At 29.7% G+C, this 23956-nt stretch overlaps 1 protein-coding gene across 2 annotated transcripts in view; it reads left to right on the forward strand.

The window, feature by feature from the left end:
* LOC148301089 (lachesin-like) overlaps positions 1-23956 on the forward strand; it is a 67201-nt gene that overhangs the window by 38561 nt on the left and 4684 nt on the right. For both annotated transcript variants that reach the window (XM_088273841.1, XM_088273842.1), the window contains exons 4-7: positions 1472-1657; positions 2711-2903; positions 6087-6215; positions 8625-8744. In XM_088273841.1, the coding sequence (XP_088129967.1) occupies positions 1472-1657; positions 2711-2903; positions 6087-6215; positions 8625-8744 (628 nt within the window). The remainder of the gene's footprint in view (positions 1-1471; positions 1658-2710; positions 2904-6086; positions 6216-8624; positions 8745-23956) is intronic.

Genomic DNA, 23956 nt, shown 5'->3' on the forward strand with positions numbered 1-23956 from the left:
TGCTGGGATATTGTGGGCATTCCCTAGAATGCATTTTGTGGGCATTCCGAAAACTTGCACAACTGAAAATTGACGATTTTTTATTTATGACGTTCTTAAAAGGAGTGAGCGATATGATCAAAAATGTAATGTTGGTTTCAAATTAATTCATTCCGTGTCAGACAATGAACTGTTTTATTTAAGGAATTACACGTTTCATTGCCCTTAAATATTTTAAGTATGAATATCTTACTGTCTATTCTGCACAAATATTCTAATTCATGTCAGTTTCAGCGCGAGGATCTAAGGTGAAGTATAAACTGTGTTTGAAACATTGTGCAAATAGTGTAGTTAAGGAATTACGTATCATAATATGATAAAGGCATTATTCATGAATTAATTATCAATATAATGATATTCCTCGAAAATTTTAGGTCTTGTAAATGGGTAAGGAACCTAGAATAAGCAATTAAAGGATGTGATAAAATAATATTATTACAAGGACTCGTTGTTTGGCAGAAAATTGCCTAACTGTACTACTAACCATATTAAGAAAAAGCATTATCAAGGATTTTTTTTTTATTGATATTTTATTTTGTAATATTGATATAACCTACATATTTTATAATTACAAATCAATCCAGAAATTATTTCAGATCTTTTACTAGTCCATCAAAAAGAGTTTTAAAAAAATAATAGGCACACAAACAGAGTCAAATATAATATTAGCGACTACAAATCCAAAACACAAGTTAACGTTCAATGAGAGATTTTATGAAACGAATTAAATAAATTATTATGTCCTAAGGATATTCTTCATTTAGTAATTCAATGCCATTTTCAATGCAATGACTTAGTTTTAAAAAAAATCTAATTTAAAAGATACACGTTATATTTTTTAGGAAAATCATAAGTATTCTAAATGTCTTTTTTTTGTTTCCATTCAAATAAAAAAATAACTCATCAATGCATTTTCTATGTTTTGAATAACACTATGGATAGTGATCAAAATAAATAAGTTTGAATATTGAAAAACAGCAAATAATAAAAATCTACAAAAAAACGAACACGCAGTTTCTCGTTGTCGTTAAAAAAAAATTTATTTGAATCCTTTTCTTATAAACCATTACTGTTATTCATAAATATACATTCATTTATTTTAATTTGTGTATTTTTTTATATTTAAAATTGAAATAAGACAAGCCAAAAAGAATTATGTAAATACCTTAACCATTTTTTAAAATGGTAACTGGAAAAAATTATAAATATTATTCTTAATTATTTACATGCTTTTTATGATAATATTTAATTTCCTTATAAAAATAAAATACAAAATAAAATTCTTAATTAAATATTTGGTGAATGCTTTTCCTCAATAAATATGTCTGAAATTCCTTTCAATGCGATATCCTGTAAATGTGGTTATCTAAAGTTTGTCTGATTGTTATCCACACTTACACATACACACCGTTCGTGGCGTTGGACCAATCAGGTGGCTTGGATCAAGGCCGACACGAAGGCGATCCTGGCTATCCACGAACACGTGATCACCAATAACGCGCGTCTGTCCGTCACGCACAACGACTACAACACGTGGACACTCAACATCAGGGGCGTGAAGAGGGAGGACAGGGGGCAGTACATGTGCCAGGTCAATACCGACCCGATGAAAATGCAGGTAAGAATAAATAATAAAAAACAGTCGAATGAAGTGGTGAAATCCGCAGGGATTCGTGTGACCCTTGAGACCCGATTTGTTTCGAGCTTTTTACAATTGTATTAATAATAAAAAGGCTATCGCACTCCTCTTTAGGTTTTTGACGACTATAAGATATCATAAAATTGTTAATTTTGGAAGGTTTTTGTTTTTTTTTTCGTTCAACACTTTTGTATTATTTATTCATTCATGCAGTTGGTCACAATATATTTTTCTCTTCTTATAATTAAAATGTAACTTTGTTTTAAAATCATTATACATATTATATTTTAACTTAATTATAATGTCTACCGATTTCGAAGCTAACCGCTTCTTCATCAAGACTGAAATCAGTCTTGATAAATAAACAGTTAACTTCGAAACCGGAAGACATTGTAATTAAGTTATAATTTAATATTTATAGTGATCTTAAAACAAAGTTACATTTTAATTATAAAATGGAAAATCACAATGTAAGTGCTTCAAATATTTTTTTTTCTCTTTTGGTCTTATTTTTAAGGGTGGTAAGTATGTTATTTCTGGGATGTGATATCCGCTATTCGTGTGATTGGTTCCATTTTTATAAATAAAAAAAAAACTTATAAAAAAATATAACCTTCAAAATTACTAACTTAAGAATTAAAAAATCAACATTAATAATTTTTTTCATGAATATTAACTAAACACTAAATTGTTTACAGAAAAAACAACATAATTTCCCGATTCGGTGTTCAGCTCTTCAAATATTGAATAAAAATTAATATAATCGAACAACGAATTCCACTAAAAATCTTTTTTTCCATTAACCAATTTAAAAAAATAACAAAAAAAAATCTTTAGTTTTATAATTATTTTTCTGATCCCTTTTCTTCTTGAATTGCTTACTTTAAAAATTGTATCCATATTATATAAATTTGATATTTTACACTTTCGTTTTGAGAAATAACGGATGAGAAGTTAAAAAATATTATTTACGTCTTAAATTGCTTTTTTTATCAACCCTTTTTGCGTCTTGAACTGCAGTTTTAATTTTAGACAGCATTCTTGGAGGTGGTAATACCACCTGATATTATATACGAAGAGACCTCGGGAGACATGATGGTCCCCGAAGGAGGATCTGCCAAGTTGGTATGCAAGGCCAGGGGACACCCCAAACCCAAGGTCGTGTGGAGGAGAGAGGACGCCGGGGAGATCATTGCCAGGGGAGGACCACAAGGCAAAACTAAGGGTATGTACGAAAAATCTCAAATATTCACTGTTACATACAGAAGTTACCGTTTGTTTTATCTTTTTATTGAAATCTCCACTCATCGGACATTTTGTATAATGTCAGTAAGTTTTTTTTTTTATCTAGATTTGATAGTATTTTACTTTAGAGTACTTTTACCTAAAAAAGGAAACTGAATGTTTTCAAAACATAAAATAAAATATATTTAAAAACAACAAAAAAAAACAAAAAAATATAACATATTGTTATTTTACAAATGTAAATAGAATTAAAATTCTAAAATAATTTTTAAAAAAAAAGAAAACAACATAATACAGTATTTTGTTTGTATCACGAAATTTTCATTTAGATTTTTTTTTATTTTTAATATGATAGAATAAAATACTGTTTTATTTGGTATATACATATTTTTATGAAATTCATGAACACAGCTATTTTTTGTGCCCTCAAGATATTTAAAAAAGTGTAGAAAAAGAGGTTTAGAGAGTAAAACTATATATTTTCATTTAAAAATATCTGGATGAGAAAATACAAATTAAATAGGAATTAAACTTGAAAAAATAATGATAAAAAACTATTTTTCATATTCAAAACATTTCATAATCGTTACAATTTTTTTAAATGGTTACACTATTAAACTATAGCTTTCGGTACGTTTATTTTTAACATCCCACTATAGTTTAACTTTATGTAATTAAAACAATACAATTAAGTAGTTTAGTTGCATTGCTCGAAATCACCGTCTCGCTTTAGCCGCCCTTCCACACTTCGTCACAGCGTTCCAGTTAATCCGGCGGGATTTAGACCGAGTACAGGGTGGAATAATTAACTACTCCCGCAGTGTATCACAAAGACTTGCGGTAACTTAGTCCTAAAACTTTCCGATCGACATTTCTCAGGGCCTGACACCCGTAGAAAGGATGATTAAACACGCCCTTGCACGTCCCCAACCCCCGAACTACACCGCTTCTCCAAAGTCAATCAGCAGAATTTATTCCGAGGACCAATGACTAGGACTCGAAATGAATTTGTCAATTAGATAGACACTTCGGAGAATAATGGCAAACTCTTTACAATTACTTTGATTAAATACAGTCGGTACTTTTGACTCATTGGGTAGAAAATTAATTGACTTTTTATAGATGAATCGAGTGGTAATTTCTAGATCCGTAAATCTATTTATACAAATAACTCAATGAATAAAATACTCTAACAAAAAGGTTTTATTTTAAAAGCAAAATTTTACTTTCTTTTGATTTTCTTTTTTTTTTCGTATTAAATCTTTTTTTTACAGCAAAGTTCATTGTGAAACGGTGGTTTATTTTATCAAAATCTTGGGTGAAAACATGATAGATACTATGTGGATTTTTTTTTCATTTCACTTTTTTAAGTACAAGCCAACGTTGTGTCAAAAATTTTATGGAAAATATGAAAAACTTTAGAAGATTTAAGATTTTAAACGAATTAACATTTACGTTTTTATTTATTAAGTTGTAATCCCGTGGTTATTGTTATAAACTCTAAGTTAAAAGTTTTAGGTTCTTAACCCACTTTGCCATATCTAGATTCAAATATGCTATGAGTGTGAACATTGCACAAGCGTAAAAAGTGATTTCTTAAACCAGCCAAATGCTAGAAAGCCCTGAAATGGTCAGACTTCCATCTTCTTTCGTTTAAAAACGATAAATGCTTCTTCTCAAGTTAAGACACCTATAATTTATATATTGATTTGTCGTTCTTAGTGCGAATGTCTTAGAGAATAAATAACACTTTTTTAAAAACCTTTTTTTGCTTTTATTATAGTTCTCAGATACCAAAAAAATATATTAGTAAGATTTTCAAAAATAGCTTCATTTGTTATTTTTCTTCTTATAATATTATAATAATGTATGTTTATTCGCTGTACTTACATTAAGTTTCTTGCTTTTGCAAGTAAATCCTCCATGACTAAGTAAAGAGACAAACTTAATTGAAAATTTATACCTTTGAGAATATAGTACATTGAATTTTGCTTCACACAAACATTGAAATAGTATCATTGATTATGTATCTTAGTATTGAATGGTTAACCGATTCCAAACTGCCTCTCCTTTACGTTCTGTGGGTACATAATATCTGTACCGAAGATGCATACATTTTCAATACTATAATCGGTGGACAGGGGATGATGCTGGAAACATATAGTTAGGAGGAGAGATATGCAATTCAAAGTACAAAAGGAATTAATAATGCCAAGGTGTTTATGAATATAACAACCGTAATTCCTTTGAAACAAAAGGATGTTCGGGTAAACTTTGAACATTTTCGTTTCGGACATGCATCCGTTCGCCTTTCGGATACAGACGTTATAACTTAGTTCATTTGGACTTCATATTATTTGGCTCTTTAAGCATTACATTTATGTTATTTATAGCTATTTTTGATCCAATAGCATATTTTGTATACAAAAATAATTAAAGTCAACTGATAAGCTTTTTGTAATTCAATTTTATTTCTCTTTAATAAGCCATTTAGTTATTGCTTTAATTCATCGAATAATTTACGACAGTTCAATGAAAAAATACTTTAATTTGATCCATATAAAGAAATACGTAAATGTATGGTCGTTAAAAATATTTCATGTACTAAAGTTGTTTACTAATTACTAAAATTATTTTTGCCTTAAGTTGTATTCGAATATGCGAGTTTTCATCAGAAGAAATAAAAATGTAAAAGATAAGAAAAATACAATTTTACCAAAATAGCAGCGCCATCTGTTGAACATAACAGCAATTTGTTCAATACAAAACATTGCTCATGGTAGACAAAGTGCGTCTTGACACTGCTATCACAAAGTATTTTCAATGTTTTCGGTTTCATTATTGTTAGTTTTTTTATATTTTTATTGTATCACATGGTAAAATTATACATATTTGAAATGAGTACTTTATTATTTTTCATTTAATCAAATTGAGATAAAGCAACGCGTTGTCGAGTAAATCTAGTATAATATAAATCATTACTGTTTTTTTCATTATAAATGTATATTTTTATGGAAAACGATTCTTATAAAAAACACCATAATTTACTTCACATAGTATATTGTAAAACAACAAAAAAATAACTCCTGATTTATTTAGTTTTATGCTTCACAGATATTAGAGATAAATTTTCATATGACTTATTGTCGTGTCATTGTTTCAGTTCAATCCATAGAAGGGGAGGTCCTTTCTCTCACAAAAGTAACAAGATCCGAAATGGGAGCCTATTTGTGTATAGCAGCCAATGGAGTGCCTCCTTCCGTCAGTAAAAGGATGATGCTTCACGTGCATTGTAAGTAAACAAAAAAATAACTTACTTTACTGATTTTCGTTAACATTTTTTTGATAAACATTTATTCAGACAGATATATAAACAAGTACGAGTATATACAAGTATGTTATGTAACCCTTAATACATTGTTTTAATATATCATTCATAGGGTGAACAATCCAGTGTCTGATAGAACAAAATAATTTTTTTGTTAATAATCAATCATCTACTGAAAAATACATTTTATTTCAGGCTCTCTTTATTAAAAATAAATAAACGAGAATTTATTCTGAATGTCATAGTCGAATTGAATTTTAATCGCGCTATTATTAAATAACTACCTACTAACCTAATGACAGTGCCATCATCTGAAATTAAATGCCACAAACACGGTTCTTAACAACGCGTTTTATGTTTTATTGTTATTGTATTGTATTCTTGTTATTGTATTCTTTCAAGCATTTCAAATAATCAGACTTAGCCACAACAAAGCCACGCATACGTCCACGTATTACAATATCTCATATACAGATAAAATATTATTTTGAATATTAAATCTGTATATTCAATGTTTAAAATAAAATAAAAATCTGACATAGCACACTCTAGTCGTAGCGCAATGCAACGTTTCTTACAGGCATAACAGACGGAATTACGTATGTTATGCCTGTAAAACACTGATTTTAAGTCTACTTAGTTTTATTTTTTGTTTAAAAAAACAACTGAAAAAATATATTCGTGACAATTGTATCGCCTAGTTATTGCATTTTCGCACGAATGTGAAGATTAAATGGACCATGGTCCTCATTTTGGACTGGTTTTAACATGTGCAGTAATAATTTACGAGCGACAACAATCGTCAATGTAGGTACGAATACGTACATATATTAATTTTTGGGGAAAGGAAGGCATTGTGAAACCATTAATATTTTTTGTAGCTTAAGACAAATGTTGATAATATTATATTGTAACAGGTTACTATTATTTGACACCAATACACGACTTAAGTAGCATGAGATTTACAAATTTAAAGCAAAATAAATAAATAATAATATCTGGATTTTAGGCCGCTTCGGAATTAAACGGTTTTCGGTCGTTACAAGTTACCTACAGGAATAATAGGAATTTGATAGCCCCTTCATTGAAATAACTTATCGAACGTCCGACATTTCAACATTGCTACAAACTTTTCGGGATAATTAATCCTTAATCTCCGAGATAGCCGAATCCACGTTCCTCTCGAGCCGCATTCCCACCATGTCATAGCAAAGAAATCAGACTGTCAATATGCGGATGCGATAAGCCAAGAATCTGCAAACTTTTCTAATTTGCGTCCTCATTACCGTGTCAATTAAATTCTGAAATGGCAGACCGAGGCTGGTCGAAAGGGAGAACGCTTTCCTCTTATCCTCCCCGAATCACGGGATCGGTAATGGAATTAAATAAATAAGAAAAGTTTATTTTCACTTGTCACGGGAACATTCTTCGCAATTTAATTATATCGAATTTAAAATTAAAAATCTTCAGGCTGCCTTATAGGAGATTCTTTTTACAGGTTTATTTAAAAATTTGTCAGAATGCTTGTTAAGTTTCATGCCACGCAATTATACACAAAAACGAAATACGTCGATTTAAAGTTTTTTTCACTTCAATTTTTGGCGAGTAGTCGAAACAATTGCCAGGTATGTACAAAAAGATTGAAGCGAAGATTTTTTGCTTAGACAGAGTAGTATGAAAAAGTAAATTATCTAAACAGTTCTGATAATATGAAACGATAATCAACAACAGTTGTATGATTTATTATAACGATTATTTATAACGATTATCAAAAAAAGTAAATATTCGTAAAATCAAAAATAGTGCATGTGCATAATTTTACATATGCTTTAGTATCAAAAATATAAACACAATACCAACAAATAAGTTTATCATGATTTATCTATACAGTATATCGCCTTATAAATTCGTTTCATCATTCTTTCTTCGCATACACCTCAACACACCTTTTAAAATTTTATCCATAATGCTAATTTTAGCCTTGCATTATTTCCTTATATCACCATCGAACATCGACCGGAGTTGGTTAGTGTAGTTTAAATTTAATCGCGCTATTACTATATTAAATAACCACTTACTAACATAATGATAGTGCCATCATCTGAAATTAAACGCTACAAACACGGTTCTTAACAACGCGCTTTATTATATTGTATTCTTTAAAGCATTTTCAAATACTAAGGCTTGAAGGTCTTACTCATTAAAGATTATTACACAATTACACGTTTAATATGACAGACAATTGAGCACTGTGAATTGAGTATTTGACAGGATATCAGTCAGATCCTGGTTCGAGTCTAAGAGCATACTAAAAAAATCGTAGTTTAACTATTTTTTCTTCTTTCAAAAACCTAAAAAAAAACTTTTTTCCAGTTCACCCCCTTATCCAAGTTCCCAATCAGTTGGTCGGAGCTCCTCCGGACACAGACGTCACCCTTCAATGCCACGTGGAGGCCTCTCCAAAGGCTATCAACTACTGGACAAGGGAATCCGGTAAGTCACCACTACTATTTTATTTAAAAAAAAATTTTAAAAGTAAACGCGTGTATAATACCACTTTTTTCCTAATTTATCTTTTTACAAAAATGTTGATAATATTAGTTTTTAACCACTCACCGAGATTTTTATGTCTACCGGTTTCGAGACGTACCAGTCTCTTCGTCAGGACAATCACTACCACAGCATGCAAACAATACCACCCTTCACCACCATAGCAACATTTACACACTTAAAACTACACAAAATGTTTAACACATGCGATTTTTGGTCGACCCGAAGACCAACATGCACTATAGGTTTCAACCCCATGCTTGACGACAACACTACTCAAAATTTTGGAACTTCTATATATATGATTAATCTCATGACTCAATGCATATGAGTTCACAGCAGCCATCTTTACTGAATTGTGAAAACTTTTATTTAGCAGAGACGTTTTTATTTGGATGTATGCAAAATCCGAACTCTGGATTATTTTTACACACTGGGAAACATTTTCTTTTATGTAGCTTATATTTTGATCTATTTTTTAACAAGTTTTAAGACACACTTTAAATGTTGTGAATAATAAAATATTCTTATTACTCACATAAAAACAAACAAAAAAATATCTGGCAGTCTCTTCTTCAGGATTACTTTTATTACATTTTAGTATTGTTTGTTAATATCGACAAATGTTATTCTTACTCACATCAAATTGTAAGCTATCTTTACTTTACAATTGTCTCACTATCAGCCATACTTCCAATTATATCAAATGAAAACTAGCATATTAAAGGAATCCAAGAACCATGTTTAATAATGAGCTGAAAGGTGAACGTTACACAAGTGTGTAAAGCAATCACTCAAACCATCAGATCAGTTATACAAGTTCGTATTCTGGCATTATGATATTAAAATTATATTGAAATATGATTTATCATTGGAGTCTTATTTTAAATCTGTTTAACATTGAATACAATAGCGTGGAATGTAATAATATAATTGGTGTAGTGAAAACTCAAAGAATGAAAAGCAACTTTAGTGGATTCAAAGAGAAGCGTACAAGTAAACAAACCGATGCATTAGAAAAACAGCGTTAATCAGTTTACCACAAAGGAATTTAAATCATATTCTGTATCTTACTGGAAATAATTGTATTGTGAGTTTATTATTCTTATGGTAATTCCAAAAGAGGGATTTCTGAAAAATAAACCATATCAAGTATTTTTTTAATTCGAATATTTTATATATTTTGAAGCATATCACCATTACAGGTATTTTAGCTATCACAAATTACTAACTATAATAATAATAATAAAACCCTTTTCCGCACCTCAATGGTGTATAGGGCACTGCTTCATATAAACGCAGTGTTATCTTGATCGTTTACACATGAAGGAAAGGTGATCAGCCCTCCGCTTCAGGTACCAGTCCAGGGTAATATTGAATAAATATTACAGTGAAAAAATCAATTATATTTATTTGACCCCCCCTAGGAATCGAACCCGGGACCTCCAGAACGGTAGCCGAGCGCGCTGAATTACTAACTAACTAACCATTAAGCTGCTTCCTCCCACCCAGGCGTAGGCAGAGAGAATAAAAAGCCATGCTAATCTTTCTTTACAAAAATTCTTCGCTTCTTCAATAATAATACATCTCCTCATGATCTAACTGCTTTTAAGTATTTGAAATACTTGATCATAGAGTATTTTCTTCGATCTTCTTCTGGTCTATTTACCACATCATTTGCCTCATAAATTTCGTATCGTTCTTTATCACCAATTCTTTTCAGATATCCAAACCATCTTGACGCAATTTTCTTAAATTTACCAATAAATCTTATTATTTTAAAGCCTTCCATTATTTCTTTAATTTATCATTCGACTCTATCATACACCGTTTTACCGCACAAACGAGTATATAAAAAATTAAAATAAAAACAATGTTAGTTTATTTTTTTATTTTTTAAGACTCCAGTCGATTACGAGTGATTTTGGGTATAATGGACAAAATACATTGTAATAACAATAAATAATTAGACATAAAGATAGGAGCAAAAAAAAATAATCACAATAATTAATTGACATTGAGGAAAATATCAAATAAACTATTCAATCCACATTAATTAAATCATATTGAAATGTAAAAATAGATATTGTTATTTTATAGTTCTAATTTTGTGTTACCATATTCGTACTGCATAATAAACTCTAAAGAAGTTTCAATGTAAATTTCGCAGAGTCCATGCTTTTCGCCCACTAAAAGCAAACGCGACACTAAATTGTTACAGTCACAGACCGTAGCGTCCTACCCGTTCCACGAACTGAAATATGCAAATAATAATAATTAGAAATCCACCCCTTACCCGACCATTCCCTTCAATGAGTTGAATATGTTCCGGCAGTAATTGAAGGAATCGGGTGGTCAGCGGTCAGTCCTAATGAATTACAATCTGTTAATATCGGGTATACAATATATGAGTGGTGAAAGGTCAATATACAGGAGCTACAAAAATTCCTTTAGTGCTTATATGTTACGATATTGTTTCGCATTCTCAAAAAACTTGCAATCGTGGTAGCATAAATACATGGATATATAAGTAAAATTTAACTTACTAACTAACCATCGCGTCGATTCACCGCAGGGGTAGGCAAACAAAATTAAAAGTCACAACAATCCGTTCCTCATTCATCTTCTCATACAAACACGCCGATTCCCAATCCTGACATGACTACGTTCAAGTATTTGAAATACTTAATCATGCCAAGTTTTTTTCAGTCTTCCTCTGTTTCTATTACTCGTCTAAAAAAAGTAAATAAAATAATATAAGTATTAAAACAAACCTATTACTTATTGCAAAGTAGCATTTTGGTTTTTGATGCTCACGACCTGCCTGTATAAATTAAAAGTAATTTAGGCAAATCTTTCATATGACTTATGGTTACTGAATTTAACTGTGCAAGTTTTTTTAAAGCAGTACGAAAAAATGGCATTTGCATTGGAAAATAATCAGTTTAAAAAATAAGAGATAGTCCAATACATTGTTCCGCAAAGTGTGTGCCCCGGCACACTGGTGTACCGTGGGGATTAGCTGATGCGTGAGAAAAAAAGTCTAGTTTTGTGAAAATGACATATTTGCTCCAAATTTTGATTGCCTGTGCTTAGTTAAGTAGGCTCACATTTCGCATTAAACATAAAAAAATTAATATGTTACCATAATATGGTAAATATGCAACTCTGTAATTTCTTAATTTGGTAGGTGTACCGTGAATAGAAAAAGTTTGCGGAACACTGGTCTAATATATATTTATATTAATTTTTTCATGTTTTTTATTAATATAAAGTTTAATATATGTGTAAGTGTGAATCAATTAACTACGAATGATAATGTGTTTCATCGATTCCATTATAAAAATTAACAGTTTTATTCTTACATTTATTATTACAAAGTTAATTTGGCGATGTTAACTCAGCCATCTACATTTCACATACGTATATATTGCGCCTGAACAGTGGCGAACTGTGGACCATTTTAATTTGCATACGCACCATTTACCCCAGAGATGTCAAATGGATTAATGTTTAACTCAATTAATATATTTGGTTCGAGGGCCATTAGTGCATTTAGCATATTCAATGTTCTTAAAGATAATTTACTGACCATGATTGGGTTGGATTGAGAGGATTATTCAATTATTTCCAACCATGGCGATAATATTATTCCAAATTAAATCTCAAAATAGATAACGTTTCGTGAATAATTCTGCTTCAAAGCTCCTATTTTTATTTGTATTCAATTATATGCTCTTGTATGCGAGTTTATAAATTTAAAAAAAATTGTCCAAAAAAACTTCATCATATATTTTTACCACATCTTTACTTTTTGGATTGTTAATCGAATGTATGAAAGTGATTTCTTCTCCTTTCGGTTATGACTTGTCTAGAAATGAACTGATGAGATGATCGATTAATTAATCGATAATCATAACAATTTATTAGTCAGATTAAGTGAGACTATTGACTTACCTTATCCTATCCGAATCCTATGGGAAGTCTAGTGTATAAATTAATTTCTTTAAAAAATCAAATGGACGTAAATTGGTACTTTCAATTGATCTTACTAATTTTTTAAAATTTATTTTTATTTCAATGCTTCTCATTCTCAACATTTCTTAACTTTATTCTGTTTTTCCCGTTATTCTGATTTTAAATTATTAAAGTTCATAACATACTGTAATATTAAATATATTTTATTGTTTACTTACGTAAAGGCCATGCCTATGTGGGAATTTCCATTAAGATTAAAAAATATACATAAATTAATGCTCATAGCATGCAACCATATTTTTTTAATAAAATAAAATACAACAAAATACAGTAAAAATATTTTTTCCTTGCCGCTCCTAAAGGTGCATAAGGCATTCCATAGTATTGAAGCGGTTTTATATAGATCGTTAATTGCAAAGGCAAGCCTAGATACAAGTAATTAGATATACCTACTTAAAGTGAGTATAAACATGTTTTTAAAATTATTTTAAATAACTTTTAAATCAATAATATGAAATTGTTCTCTTTAAGCTGTGGAGTTTTTTTCGTACTTTTCACCGTTCGTATACAATAATTTTATTTTGTATATATGTATAAATGTATTTTATTTTGTATATATGTATTTTATTTAATATTTATGTATAATATATATTAAATAAATTCAAACATTTTATTTTTGTTCATTTTCACAACCATTTTATCCGCAGTATGAATCCTTTTTAAATTAAACTAATTTACCACGATATGGAAAGGAAATAATACCAACCCTCATTTAAAAAGTAAACAACTTTTATTAAAATTAATCAAGATGATCTGTACAAATTAATAAAACACCAATAAAATTGTATTTTTCTTTGTTCTTACGAAATATTTGTTTAGCCTTTTATTGGGCTCACAAAATAAATTCCGACACGAGAATTCAACATTACAAGGTTATTGTGTATTCGTTTTAAAGCTGAGCATTCGAGAATGGGAACACTACAAGCGTGCATAAATCAAGTAGAGCCTTTGTGAGGATTTTTATCAATTTTTATCAAAACGTTAAATTCCTCGCCGCTATTATACTGGGTACAGTGACATTAAAACACTTAGCGAAAATTTATACCCACGATCCCACATACCGCCCCACCCTTCGCATTTTCCCCTATTTCCATACTACCAGTTAGCAGACAGCCACCAATGCTCCTACTCGTCCAATTGGCGCTAGCACATCGCTACAAATCTCTACCGCACATATACACCTAACCTAACATATTATGGTTATATTTCATTTCAAAATTAGCTCTTATGTGCTTTGGGTTGATTTGTATCATGATAAACGATGTATTATTTTTCCAAGTTTGGTATTTCTCTTACAATTGTCACCAATAACAAAACTTTTGGCATCAATACATTATACATGCATTGTACAGCAAATATACCAATTATGGTTATTTCATTTCAAAATTAGCTCTTTTATACTTTGTATTATTTTTCCATGTTTATTCAACTGGTATTTCTCTTACAATCGTAACCAATAAAATGCTATTATCATGAATACATATTTCATTTCAACAAAGATTAAGAAGAATATGGAAGTCTGGGTTATCACAGAGCTTACGACCCGTACTGTAAAATACCAAAAAAATAAGGTTTTATTCTCAGTTGGGTGTTAATTAGTGAAAAATGGTATAAGTGTGAGCCCAATCAATATTTTTTCAAGTTTTTTGAGTTCTATAAAAGAAAAGACTATAAAAACGTTAGTTTTGTTTAATAATTTATTAGTTTTGCTAATGTAACAAGTTATTTTCAATTTATTTTTAATTAAAATTCAATTTAGTTGAAACTGAACCATAATAATCTCAATTTAAGTATGGGCAAGTCTTCAAACGTATCTCCAAGAAAATGTAGGGAAGTACAAACCTTACTACCTCATTTCACATATTCCCAGAGAGAGATAGCAGCACTTACAGGTTTTTCAAAGTGAGGATTCAACCGGATAAAAAGAAAATTTTTTAAAAACCTGCCTCTAGAAGCAGCCCGCGTCGGAAAAAGTGTCAGAAAAAGGATCACCACTCCGCGTGGTGACCATAAAATCAGGGACATCTATTTCCAAAATTGTAAAAAATCTGTTGATTTTCTAACTACGTTGTTAAACAATGAAGTGATCAACGTCTCCAAAAGGACAGTTCGAAGACGGTTAGTTGAAGTAAATCTAATGGGTCGACGTCCAACCAAAAAACTACGCCTGACTGAGGCATGAAGAAAAAACGACTCCTATGAGCTAGAGAACACCGGAATATGACTATTTCGGACTGGAGTCGAGTATTTATGACTTTAAAAATATTTTTATATGTATATGTATGTATATATATACATATATATATATATATATATATACATATATATATATATATATATATATATATATATATATATATATATATATATATATATAAATATATATGTGTATATATATATATATATATATATATATATATATATATATATATATATATATATAGATATATATATATATATATATATATATATATATATATATATATATATATATATATATATATATATATATATATATATATATATATTTATATATATATATATATATATATTTATATATATATATATATATATATATATATATATATATATATATATATATATATATATATATATATTTATATATAAATATATATATATATATATATATATATATATATATATATATATATATATATATATATATTTATTTATATATACAAATATATATATATATATATATATATATATATATATATATATATATATATATATATATATATATATATATATATATATATTATATATATATATATATATATATATATATATATATATAATATATATATATATATATATATATATATATATATATATATATATATATATATATATATATATATATTTATATTTATATAAATATATATATATTATATATATATATATATATATATATATATATATATATATATATATATATATATATATATATATATATATATATATATATATATATATATATATATATATATATATAAATATATGTATAAAAATATATATACATAAACTATAAATATGAGTTTATTGCAAAGGCATCAACGAAAACTAAATTAGTAAATATAATGTATATTTCAAGCTTTATAATATTGAACATAGAATTTGAAAATGTTTGTGAAGTTTGACAAGTAATTTGAGAGGTGAATAGTCTTGTAAACGTGAATAAACCATACAGACTAGCTTCCACGTAATTTGAAATTCAATATGTAATTATATATTGAAAGTAAATTGAGAGTTAATTGTTAATTTATTTGAGTTTATTTTAAGTTAAATTGAGAGTTTATTGTTAGTTTATTTTTAAAGGAATTTCACATACGTTAGCAAAAAATCAAAAAGATATGGTTTTATTATTGTTTTTAAATACTTGAACTCAATTTTCAATTCATTCATTTACGGTTTTAAACCTCATGTTCTACATTCAAATATACTAATTATCTAATTTTTTATTGGTTCGAACCCATTTTTTATGAAACTGAAAAATCTAAGTTTGCTTTTATACTCCCCAACGAAACTACTAAAACCATAGACAGTGAAGTTTCATATCTCTTTCAAATAATTAGGCGGGAAAGATTTTCCCTTATTATTTTCTTTATGATATTATTTTTTTTCTTTTTAGCCCTAATCCGCACCCAATGTAGCATAGGGTACTGCACCTTAGCGGCGCAGAGTTATATTTATCATTAATTGCAACAAGGCTAGGTGATCAGCCCTGTCCTTGAACCCTGCACATTTTGTAGTATTTTAACTAAGTCTTTTCACTAGTACATATTTATTTGTTTTATTTTTTAACAAGCCTGTACGAGTACAGGTATCAAACCTATTAAAATAATTACATTTTCGACATCTCAATATATGTACATAAATCAAGAAAATTATGGAATTCTGGGCAATTACGGAACTATCGACCATCATAGGTTTGGTTAAGTGATCACTTTACACACTTATAACATTCATCAAATTTGCCATCAATGATTGACAACTACACTATTCAATTTTTGGAACTCCTAGATATATTGATCTAACTCGTAACACAATACATTTGAGTTCACAATATCCATCTATGTTGGAATAGGGATAGCTTTTATTAAACAAATACTTTTAATATTTGTATGCAAGGTCCGTCAAGGTTGCAAAGTAAATTATGGTTTTAATTATTAGCTACATTTTTTTTTATTAAGCTTATAATTTGACGAGATATTTTATTTACAATACTTTTTTGAATGTGTACACATCTGGATTATCTCCGCTAAGGAGTTTTTTTTTACATCTTTGACATCTCGACATTGATGAAGTAGAATATGAATAAGTCTGGACATTTCCAGGGCTTACGACTTTTTATAAATGTTTTTTTTCTATATTTAATCTATGCGTCGGAAAGTTAAATCGTCGTGATTATAATAGCAAAGGATAGAGTTACGTGTGCTCCGCTCGCTAGTCATTATGATGGTATGTTGTGCATATGAGGCCATATTAACTACAAAGCGAGTTCACTACGTTACGGAAAGTTACTGCAACACGTACGCAGAGACACATATATACATATCGTAGTCGTACAGGAGAAAGTGACCAACTTCCAAAACGTAAAATGTTTAGAAGGCCCCATTTAAATCACTTTTGCTTGGCAAAAAAATAAACATCAATGCAGTTAGTCATTTTTAAAAAATCAATATATTATTCTTCCAAGTTTAAAATCCTTTGGGATTTTTTTCAGGGCAATATTAAGCTAGTAAGATATCAAATAGTTAATGACTACCGTTTTGTAATAAAATGTACTAGGTCACTTTCTCCTGTATGACTACGATATGTATAAACATAAGGATAATCCGCTTTAGATGACATAATACATTATAATTTTAGAAACTACTACCTACCAGTTTACGAAAACTCTTTGAATATTTTTACATGGGGTTTACACATTCAAATTTCCCGCAACAAATTGATGGTGACATCCACCGTGTGACATATTGAGCCATCTTGATGAAATCACAGCTTTATTAGATCAATGCCATTCAACCGAGGTACGAAAAGCCAGTAAGCCTGGTTCTGTAGCGCTCTCCATTGACCGCAACATTCTTGTCGGCATCGTCTTAAAAAAATATATGGACCAATGATTCCACCTGCCCCCAAAGCACACCAATCAGTGACTTTTAATGGATGTAAGGGCGTCTCGATAAAGGTTTCTGGGTTTTCTCCACTCCAAATTCCGCAATTCTGCTTAAAGACATACCATTCAACCAAAAATGTGCCTCATCGGTGAACAAAAATTTGCGTTGAAAATCAGGATCAAACTGAATAATGTTTTCAAAATAAATTTGCACAGTTTGCAAACGCCGTTCTGATGTCAGTCTATTTGTGGTGAAATGGTAAAACGTAGTGACAAATTAACTGTCAGCTGTCAAATATATATGAGGAGATGCATAAATTTGGATGAGGCGAAGATTGCAAATACATATCGGTGTGGCGTTCTATTATCTCTACTTACACCTGCGGTAAGCGGCGTAATTATTAGTTAGTAATTTATTTAATTATAATTTTTAGCAAGACCGGTTATAGTTTCAGAGTTTCAAATAATATACTTGATATTCAAGAATAAAGCGTATGCAGAAAGCGCTCCACATAACAATAAAATAAAACATGTTCCGCGCGTGCGTCGCATGTGTGTAGCCGGCCACCTTTTATATTTTCTTGCAAATATATGGAAACATATATTCGAACTTCATTTCGTTCTGGCAATTCAATAAATTTTCCCGCGCTTAGAAGAGTAAGAGGCCATTAGGCCTCCGTGGGTCCCTCCCGGCGCTGCTGCCGAAGTATGCGGGTGTAATGTCACCTGAATATGACACATGCGAATCGTTTGTGCGAAATTTATGTAAAAAAAGGCACAAAAACAGGAGAAGACCGCCCGAGAAATGGCGGTGAACGGAACCCAAATGTATTTCGAATACATGATAAATTACCGCCAAGAGTTTTGGCTATTTAATTTTTTTTATTTTAAAAAAATCATAAAAGGGTCATACGAGTAATGAAAACAAAATTTAGAGAAAATTGTTTTTATATTATTTGAAACTAGCTTTACCTAACCACGCATTGCTCAGTCTTCTTAAAAATGTCATAATCCCTGGAAATACCCATACTTATACCAAACATGTAGGATAAGAGCGAATTTATTTATCGTAATAACTTAAGGGGATATTCGCTAACACAGATTTTTTTGAAATCTCAACATACATAGATGAAGAATAATATAATAAAGAAATCTGAACATTTACGGAGATTGCGATCATTATAGGCTGGTTTAAGTGATCACTTCACTTCCATATTCTTCTTCATCTATGTTAAGATTTCAAAAATTGGAAGATAACTCAAAAATGGAGAAAACCCAGATTTGTGAACAATTTTTTTTATGCCTTCACTCATAAACGAGTGATTTTAGATTATTTAGTGAACAAGTATTTGGTCACAATTCAAAATGTTTTGAACAATTATAAATATTAATGGCAATAATATTCGGTTTTTATTTTCTTTAAAATTATTAATGGGCAATTTTTGCACTTTTCGTCTGCATATGTTGTAATAGAAATACATGTATTTTTTATTAGAATATTTTAAAATGACATCCACAATGAAAATATTTGATTATCGTAAAGAAACACCGAGTACACTTCTTAAGTAAAATTTTTCATTGATGTCACATTTTACAGTGACTATGATTTTATTATCAAGCACATTTCTTGAATAACATTTTTCACTGATTTCACATTTTACAGTAACTATTATTTTACTTTTGTTATTGAAAATTTGCACTGTTTATTTGTTCAGTCGATGTGTTCACACACGCGTGTTTACTTAGTAAATGGAATTGAATTCCATATTCCGAAATTCCATACACTGATTCCATCTGTGTTTGGCTTTTCTCTGCCAGACCGTATCGGTATACAGGACAACCAGAAGATATTTTCCCTTTCACTGGTTGCAAATATAGCGCGCCTGGTACTTGGGTTCATCTCTGATTCATGTCGTTCATTTAAAAATTCTAAGAATTATAGGAATCAGAACGATAAAACAAGGCATTTTTCTACAATATATTTTGCTTTTTTATTTTTGACGATATGTATTCTTAAAAAAATAGCCGGATCGTCAACCCTTATTACCCTTTAAGGTTAAAGTTAAAACCTCATATATTGAAAATCGAAATATTCATCGAAAAGCCCTTTATAAGAACTTAAAATTTGATGCGGACATTTTTTTACGTTGCGGCGGATAACAATTTAAAATTTTCAATGACATTTTCTCTGATAATTTATGTCAGAACTTACTTCAATATTTCCTTTATCGAGGTGCCTCAACTAGGCATTCCAAGGCTAGCAACCTTTCATTCGGCTTGTTTAAGTGATCATCATTTAAACATTCACCATCCTAGTCATTATTAAACATACATCTAGCATTTATTTTTATAAATGTATATATATATTCATATATATATATATATATATATATATATATATATATATATATATATATATATATATATATATATATATATATATATATATATATATGTATATATATATACATTTATATATATATATATATATATATATATATATATATATATATATATATATATATATATATATATATATATATATATACATTTATAAAAATAAATATTTACCCTTAGTAGCTTATGATAGTTTCAATCATTAATTCGGGTGTTACTTTTTGGTAATATCTGTCTATATTTTCTTTTAGTTTTACTTATTTTACTTTAAATCTTTCGTAACACGTGTTTCGATCCATTCAGATTCGTATATTTGATAATAATGCTGAATGCAATAAAACACGTTTTATAATACATTTTAAGAAACAGTGGTATAAACCACGAAAATTTTCAATAAAGTGAAGTACAGATTTGATAAAAACATGTCAAATTCAAATTTAAAAAAATTATTAATAATTTCATGTAAAAAATTCATGCCTGTATTCGTACTAGCTTTTATAACTTAAACACTACTTATAAATACAAATCCCTTAAGCTGTCAACTACTTTTTTTTTTAAATGGTAAAAATATTTCCACAACACTTTTCACTATTTACAGCCTTGCATATCCGGGGTAATAAAAACACAGTTAAATATTTTCTCATTTCATAAAATAAAATATGCTAACTGTATTTTTTATCTAGAACCATACTGGCCTTCGTTAGGGCAAATTAAATCTGCATTCTGTCCTAGTTTTAGCCCTGTGATATTATTAATTACACAATAATAACATGAGCCTAGTTCTAGTCCACGGGCTTTAACCCTCTTGCCTTCCATACATTGCAACCCCTTACAGTATGTGAGCACAACAGCCTTCAGAGAGACTTTGGTATACCTCGCGCTTCAGGGTTGAAACTAGGTTATGTCTACCGTGAGCTACTGCAGCAGTGGTCACCATATTTATTTTTTAAATATATCACAGGATCCATGTATTGCACTTTTTAATTAAAACTAAATAAAAAATAATTTAGGCAATATTGTTTACAAATATTTTCAGAAAACTTCCAATTACAATAAGTCTACGTACTGCCATCTTTATTCTCTTTATATTTGTATTGTTTTATTATATACATGTATTGTAGGTGTGGCTCTGTGTAATACAATATTATAGCATCTGTCAAGAAGCATACTGTTCGCCATTAACAACGTTGAGTGTAGCGTGTGTTCTATTTTTTACAGTTTAAAAATATTCAAATATTATTCGCCTCTTCCACATTTATGCATATCATACATACCGGTCAATTTCGACTCCTGACCCAGCCGCTTAGTATTCGACATACCTGATCATGCCAAGTATTTCTCAGTCTTCCTCGGCTCCTTTTCCAACTACAGTCGCCTCATTCATTTATGTGGATATATTGTGATATTAAGGACCATAATTGTGGAAGAGGCGAAGATTGTTTGTAAAAACAGGTTGGTGTGGCGTCTTTTATCTCTACCTACCCTGGCAGCGAAGCGATATTGTAATTAGTTGGTTAGTTTTTTAATCAAACTTCATTACTTTTAAAAATATTAAGATGGACTATTGAGGTTCAAAGTAAGGAAGCTCTAGTTACGAATCCCTGGTCAGCTGGGCAGGTACTTTAATGTTTAGAGGCACTGCTGGCCTTTTTTAAATTTAATATCCAACCACCACCGACCGCTAGGGGATGGTTCGGGGGGTGACGCTACCCCCTCCAGACTGCCGGCCAAATTGTTTTAAGCTGGAATGCCGACGAGGCTTTTTTACGCTGCTTGTATCCTATATTGCCGGCCGAATATACTAGACTCAAATAAGATTTTATAATATCGCAGAATGCAGGTATTCACTTCGTATTGGGAGCCATTTGGTACTACCACGTCTACCAACAAATTAATTAAAAATCTAAATAACATAAAGGAAATGAAAATACAGATGCATGGTAATTTTCTTTTGAATATCTTTTATATTCATCTGAGTTATTAAACAGAGTTTTTTTACGTATTACGTTTTATATTTAAAAATTATAATTACAAATAAATATCAATTTCTTCTAACCAAATGCCAAATTTGCCGCCTTTTGACGTCTTAGAATAAAACCATATTTAAAAAAATGGAATTTCAATATACAGTAACGGAGAAGAATGTGGAAGTATAGGTTTTTACAGAGGTTATGATTTTTTTATTTATTTACGGCATTACTGCCTTTTACAAAAAATAACATATAAATTAGAAATTAAGGTAGATTGTATAGAAAGTAATAATAAATGATATAAAATAAAAATAAAAATAATGAAAAAAGAAAATATAGGTATAAGTAATAAAAAATATGCAAAACTTGGTGAAAAAAAGAGTTAAAAATTTTTATACAAATTAGGGAAGCTAATAGTCGAAATAAAATTCATACCAAGAGATCCAAAAAGGGCTCTGTAAATTTTGACGTAAAGATTGTTTATTGAAGTACTAAAAATATCAACCAATGGCACGTATTCATTTCCATATCTTAGAATTCTTAGGATTCTCGGAATAATGATCAGTCATAGGGTGGTTAAGTGATCACTTTACGCACGTGTAACATTTACCATTCTACCCATGACTGACAACAACACTACACAATTTTTTGGAACTCCTAGATTTGTGACCCATCTCATGACACAGTACATATGAGTTCGCAACAGCCATCTGTGTTGGATTGAGACATCTTTAATTTAACATATCTTTGACAACCACACTTCTCAAATTTTTGAAGTCATACATAAATGATTAATCTCATGGCGTTTCGTTATTGTGATGGTGAATGCAAAATGACTAATAACATTTTGAGTGTGTCCAAATACTTATTCACAAATCTGGATTACCTTCAATTAAAGGAGTTATTTTTCATATAATTTTTTGTGAACAACTCTTGTGACAACTCTTGTGACAACATTTTGTGACACACTCAAAATGTTGTATGTAAATTATCTGGTCAAATTAAAAGCTTAAATAATAAAAATGAAAATGGTATTTTCTGGCGTTTCTCATATGTGTGATTATAATCCAGGATTCGGACCTCACATACTTATATAAGAGTTTCTGCTTAATAAAAAGCTTCTTTACATCTCACCAATAGATTTCTCTAGTGAAGTTCTAGTGATTCAAGAACAAGGTTTCTAAATTGGTTCATAAATATAGAACTTTCAAGAATTTGAGTAGTGTGGTTGTCAATAATGGGTAGAATCGGTGAATGTTACACGTGTGTAAAGTTATCACTTAAACCAGCCTATGACGGTCGTCAGCCCCGTAAATGCCCAGACTTCCGTATTCTTCTTCATCTTTGATGAGATATCAAAAATAATATGAAAAGAAAGTGGATTAAAATATCAATCTGACATGAAATTTAATATTCAAATTTTCTAGTGGGTTCCAATCTACAAGTCTCACGTCGACTCGGCGACTCGGCCCGCATATTATTTATATTTCGCGTATCTCAGGCCACGTTCTCTACCGGAGCTCATCATATATTTACCTTTTTCTGGCGCATTTGGTGAGGATTCTACCTGATGAGGACGAATAAAAGTGAGCCGAGCTTTCTTTGTTCGC

Source organism: Brachycentrus maculatus, unplaced genomic scaffold (assembly GCF_059751285.1).
Source record: "Brachycentrus maculatus isolate JH-2025_06_01 unplaced genomic scaffold, ASM5975128v1 h1tg000613l, whole genome shotgun sequence".
Taxonomy (NCBI): Eukaryota; Metazoa; Arthropoda; class Insecta; order Trichoptera; family Brachycentridae; genus Brachycentrus; species Brachycentrus maculatus.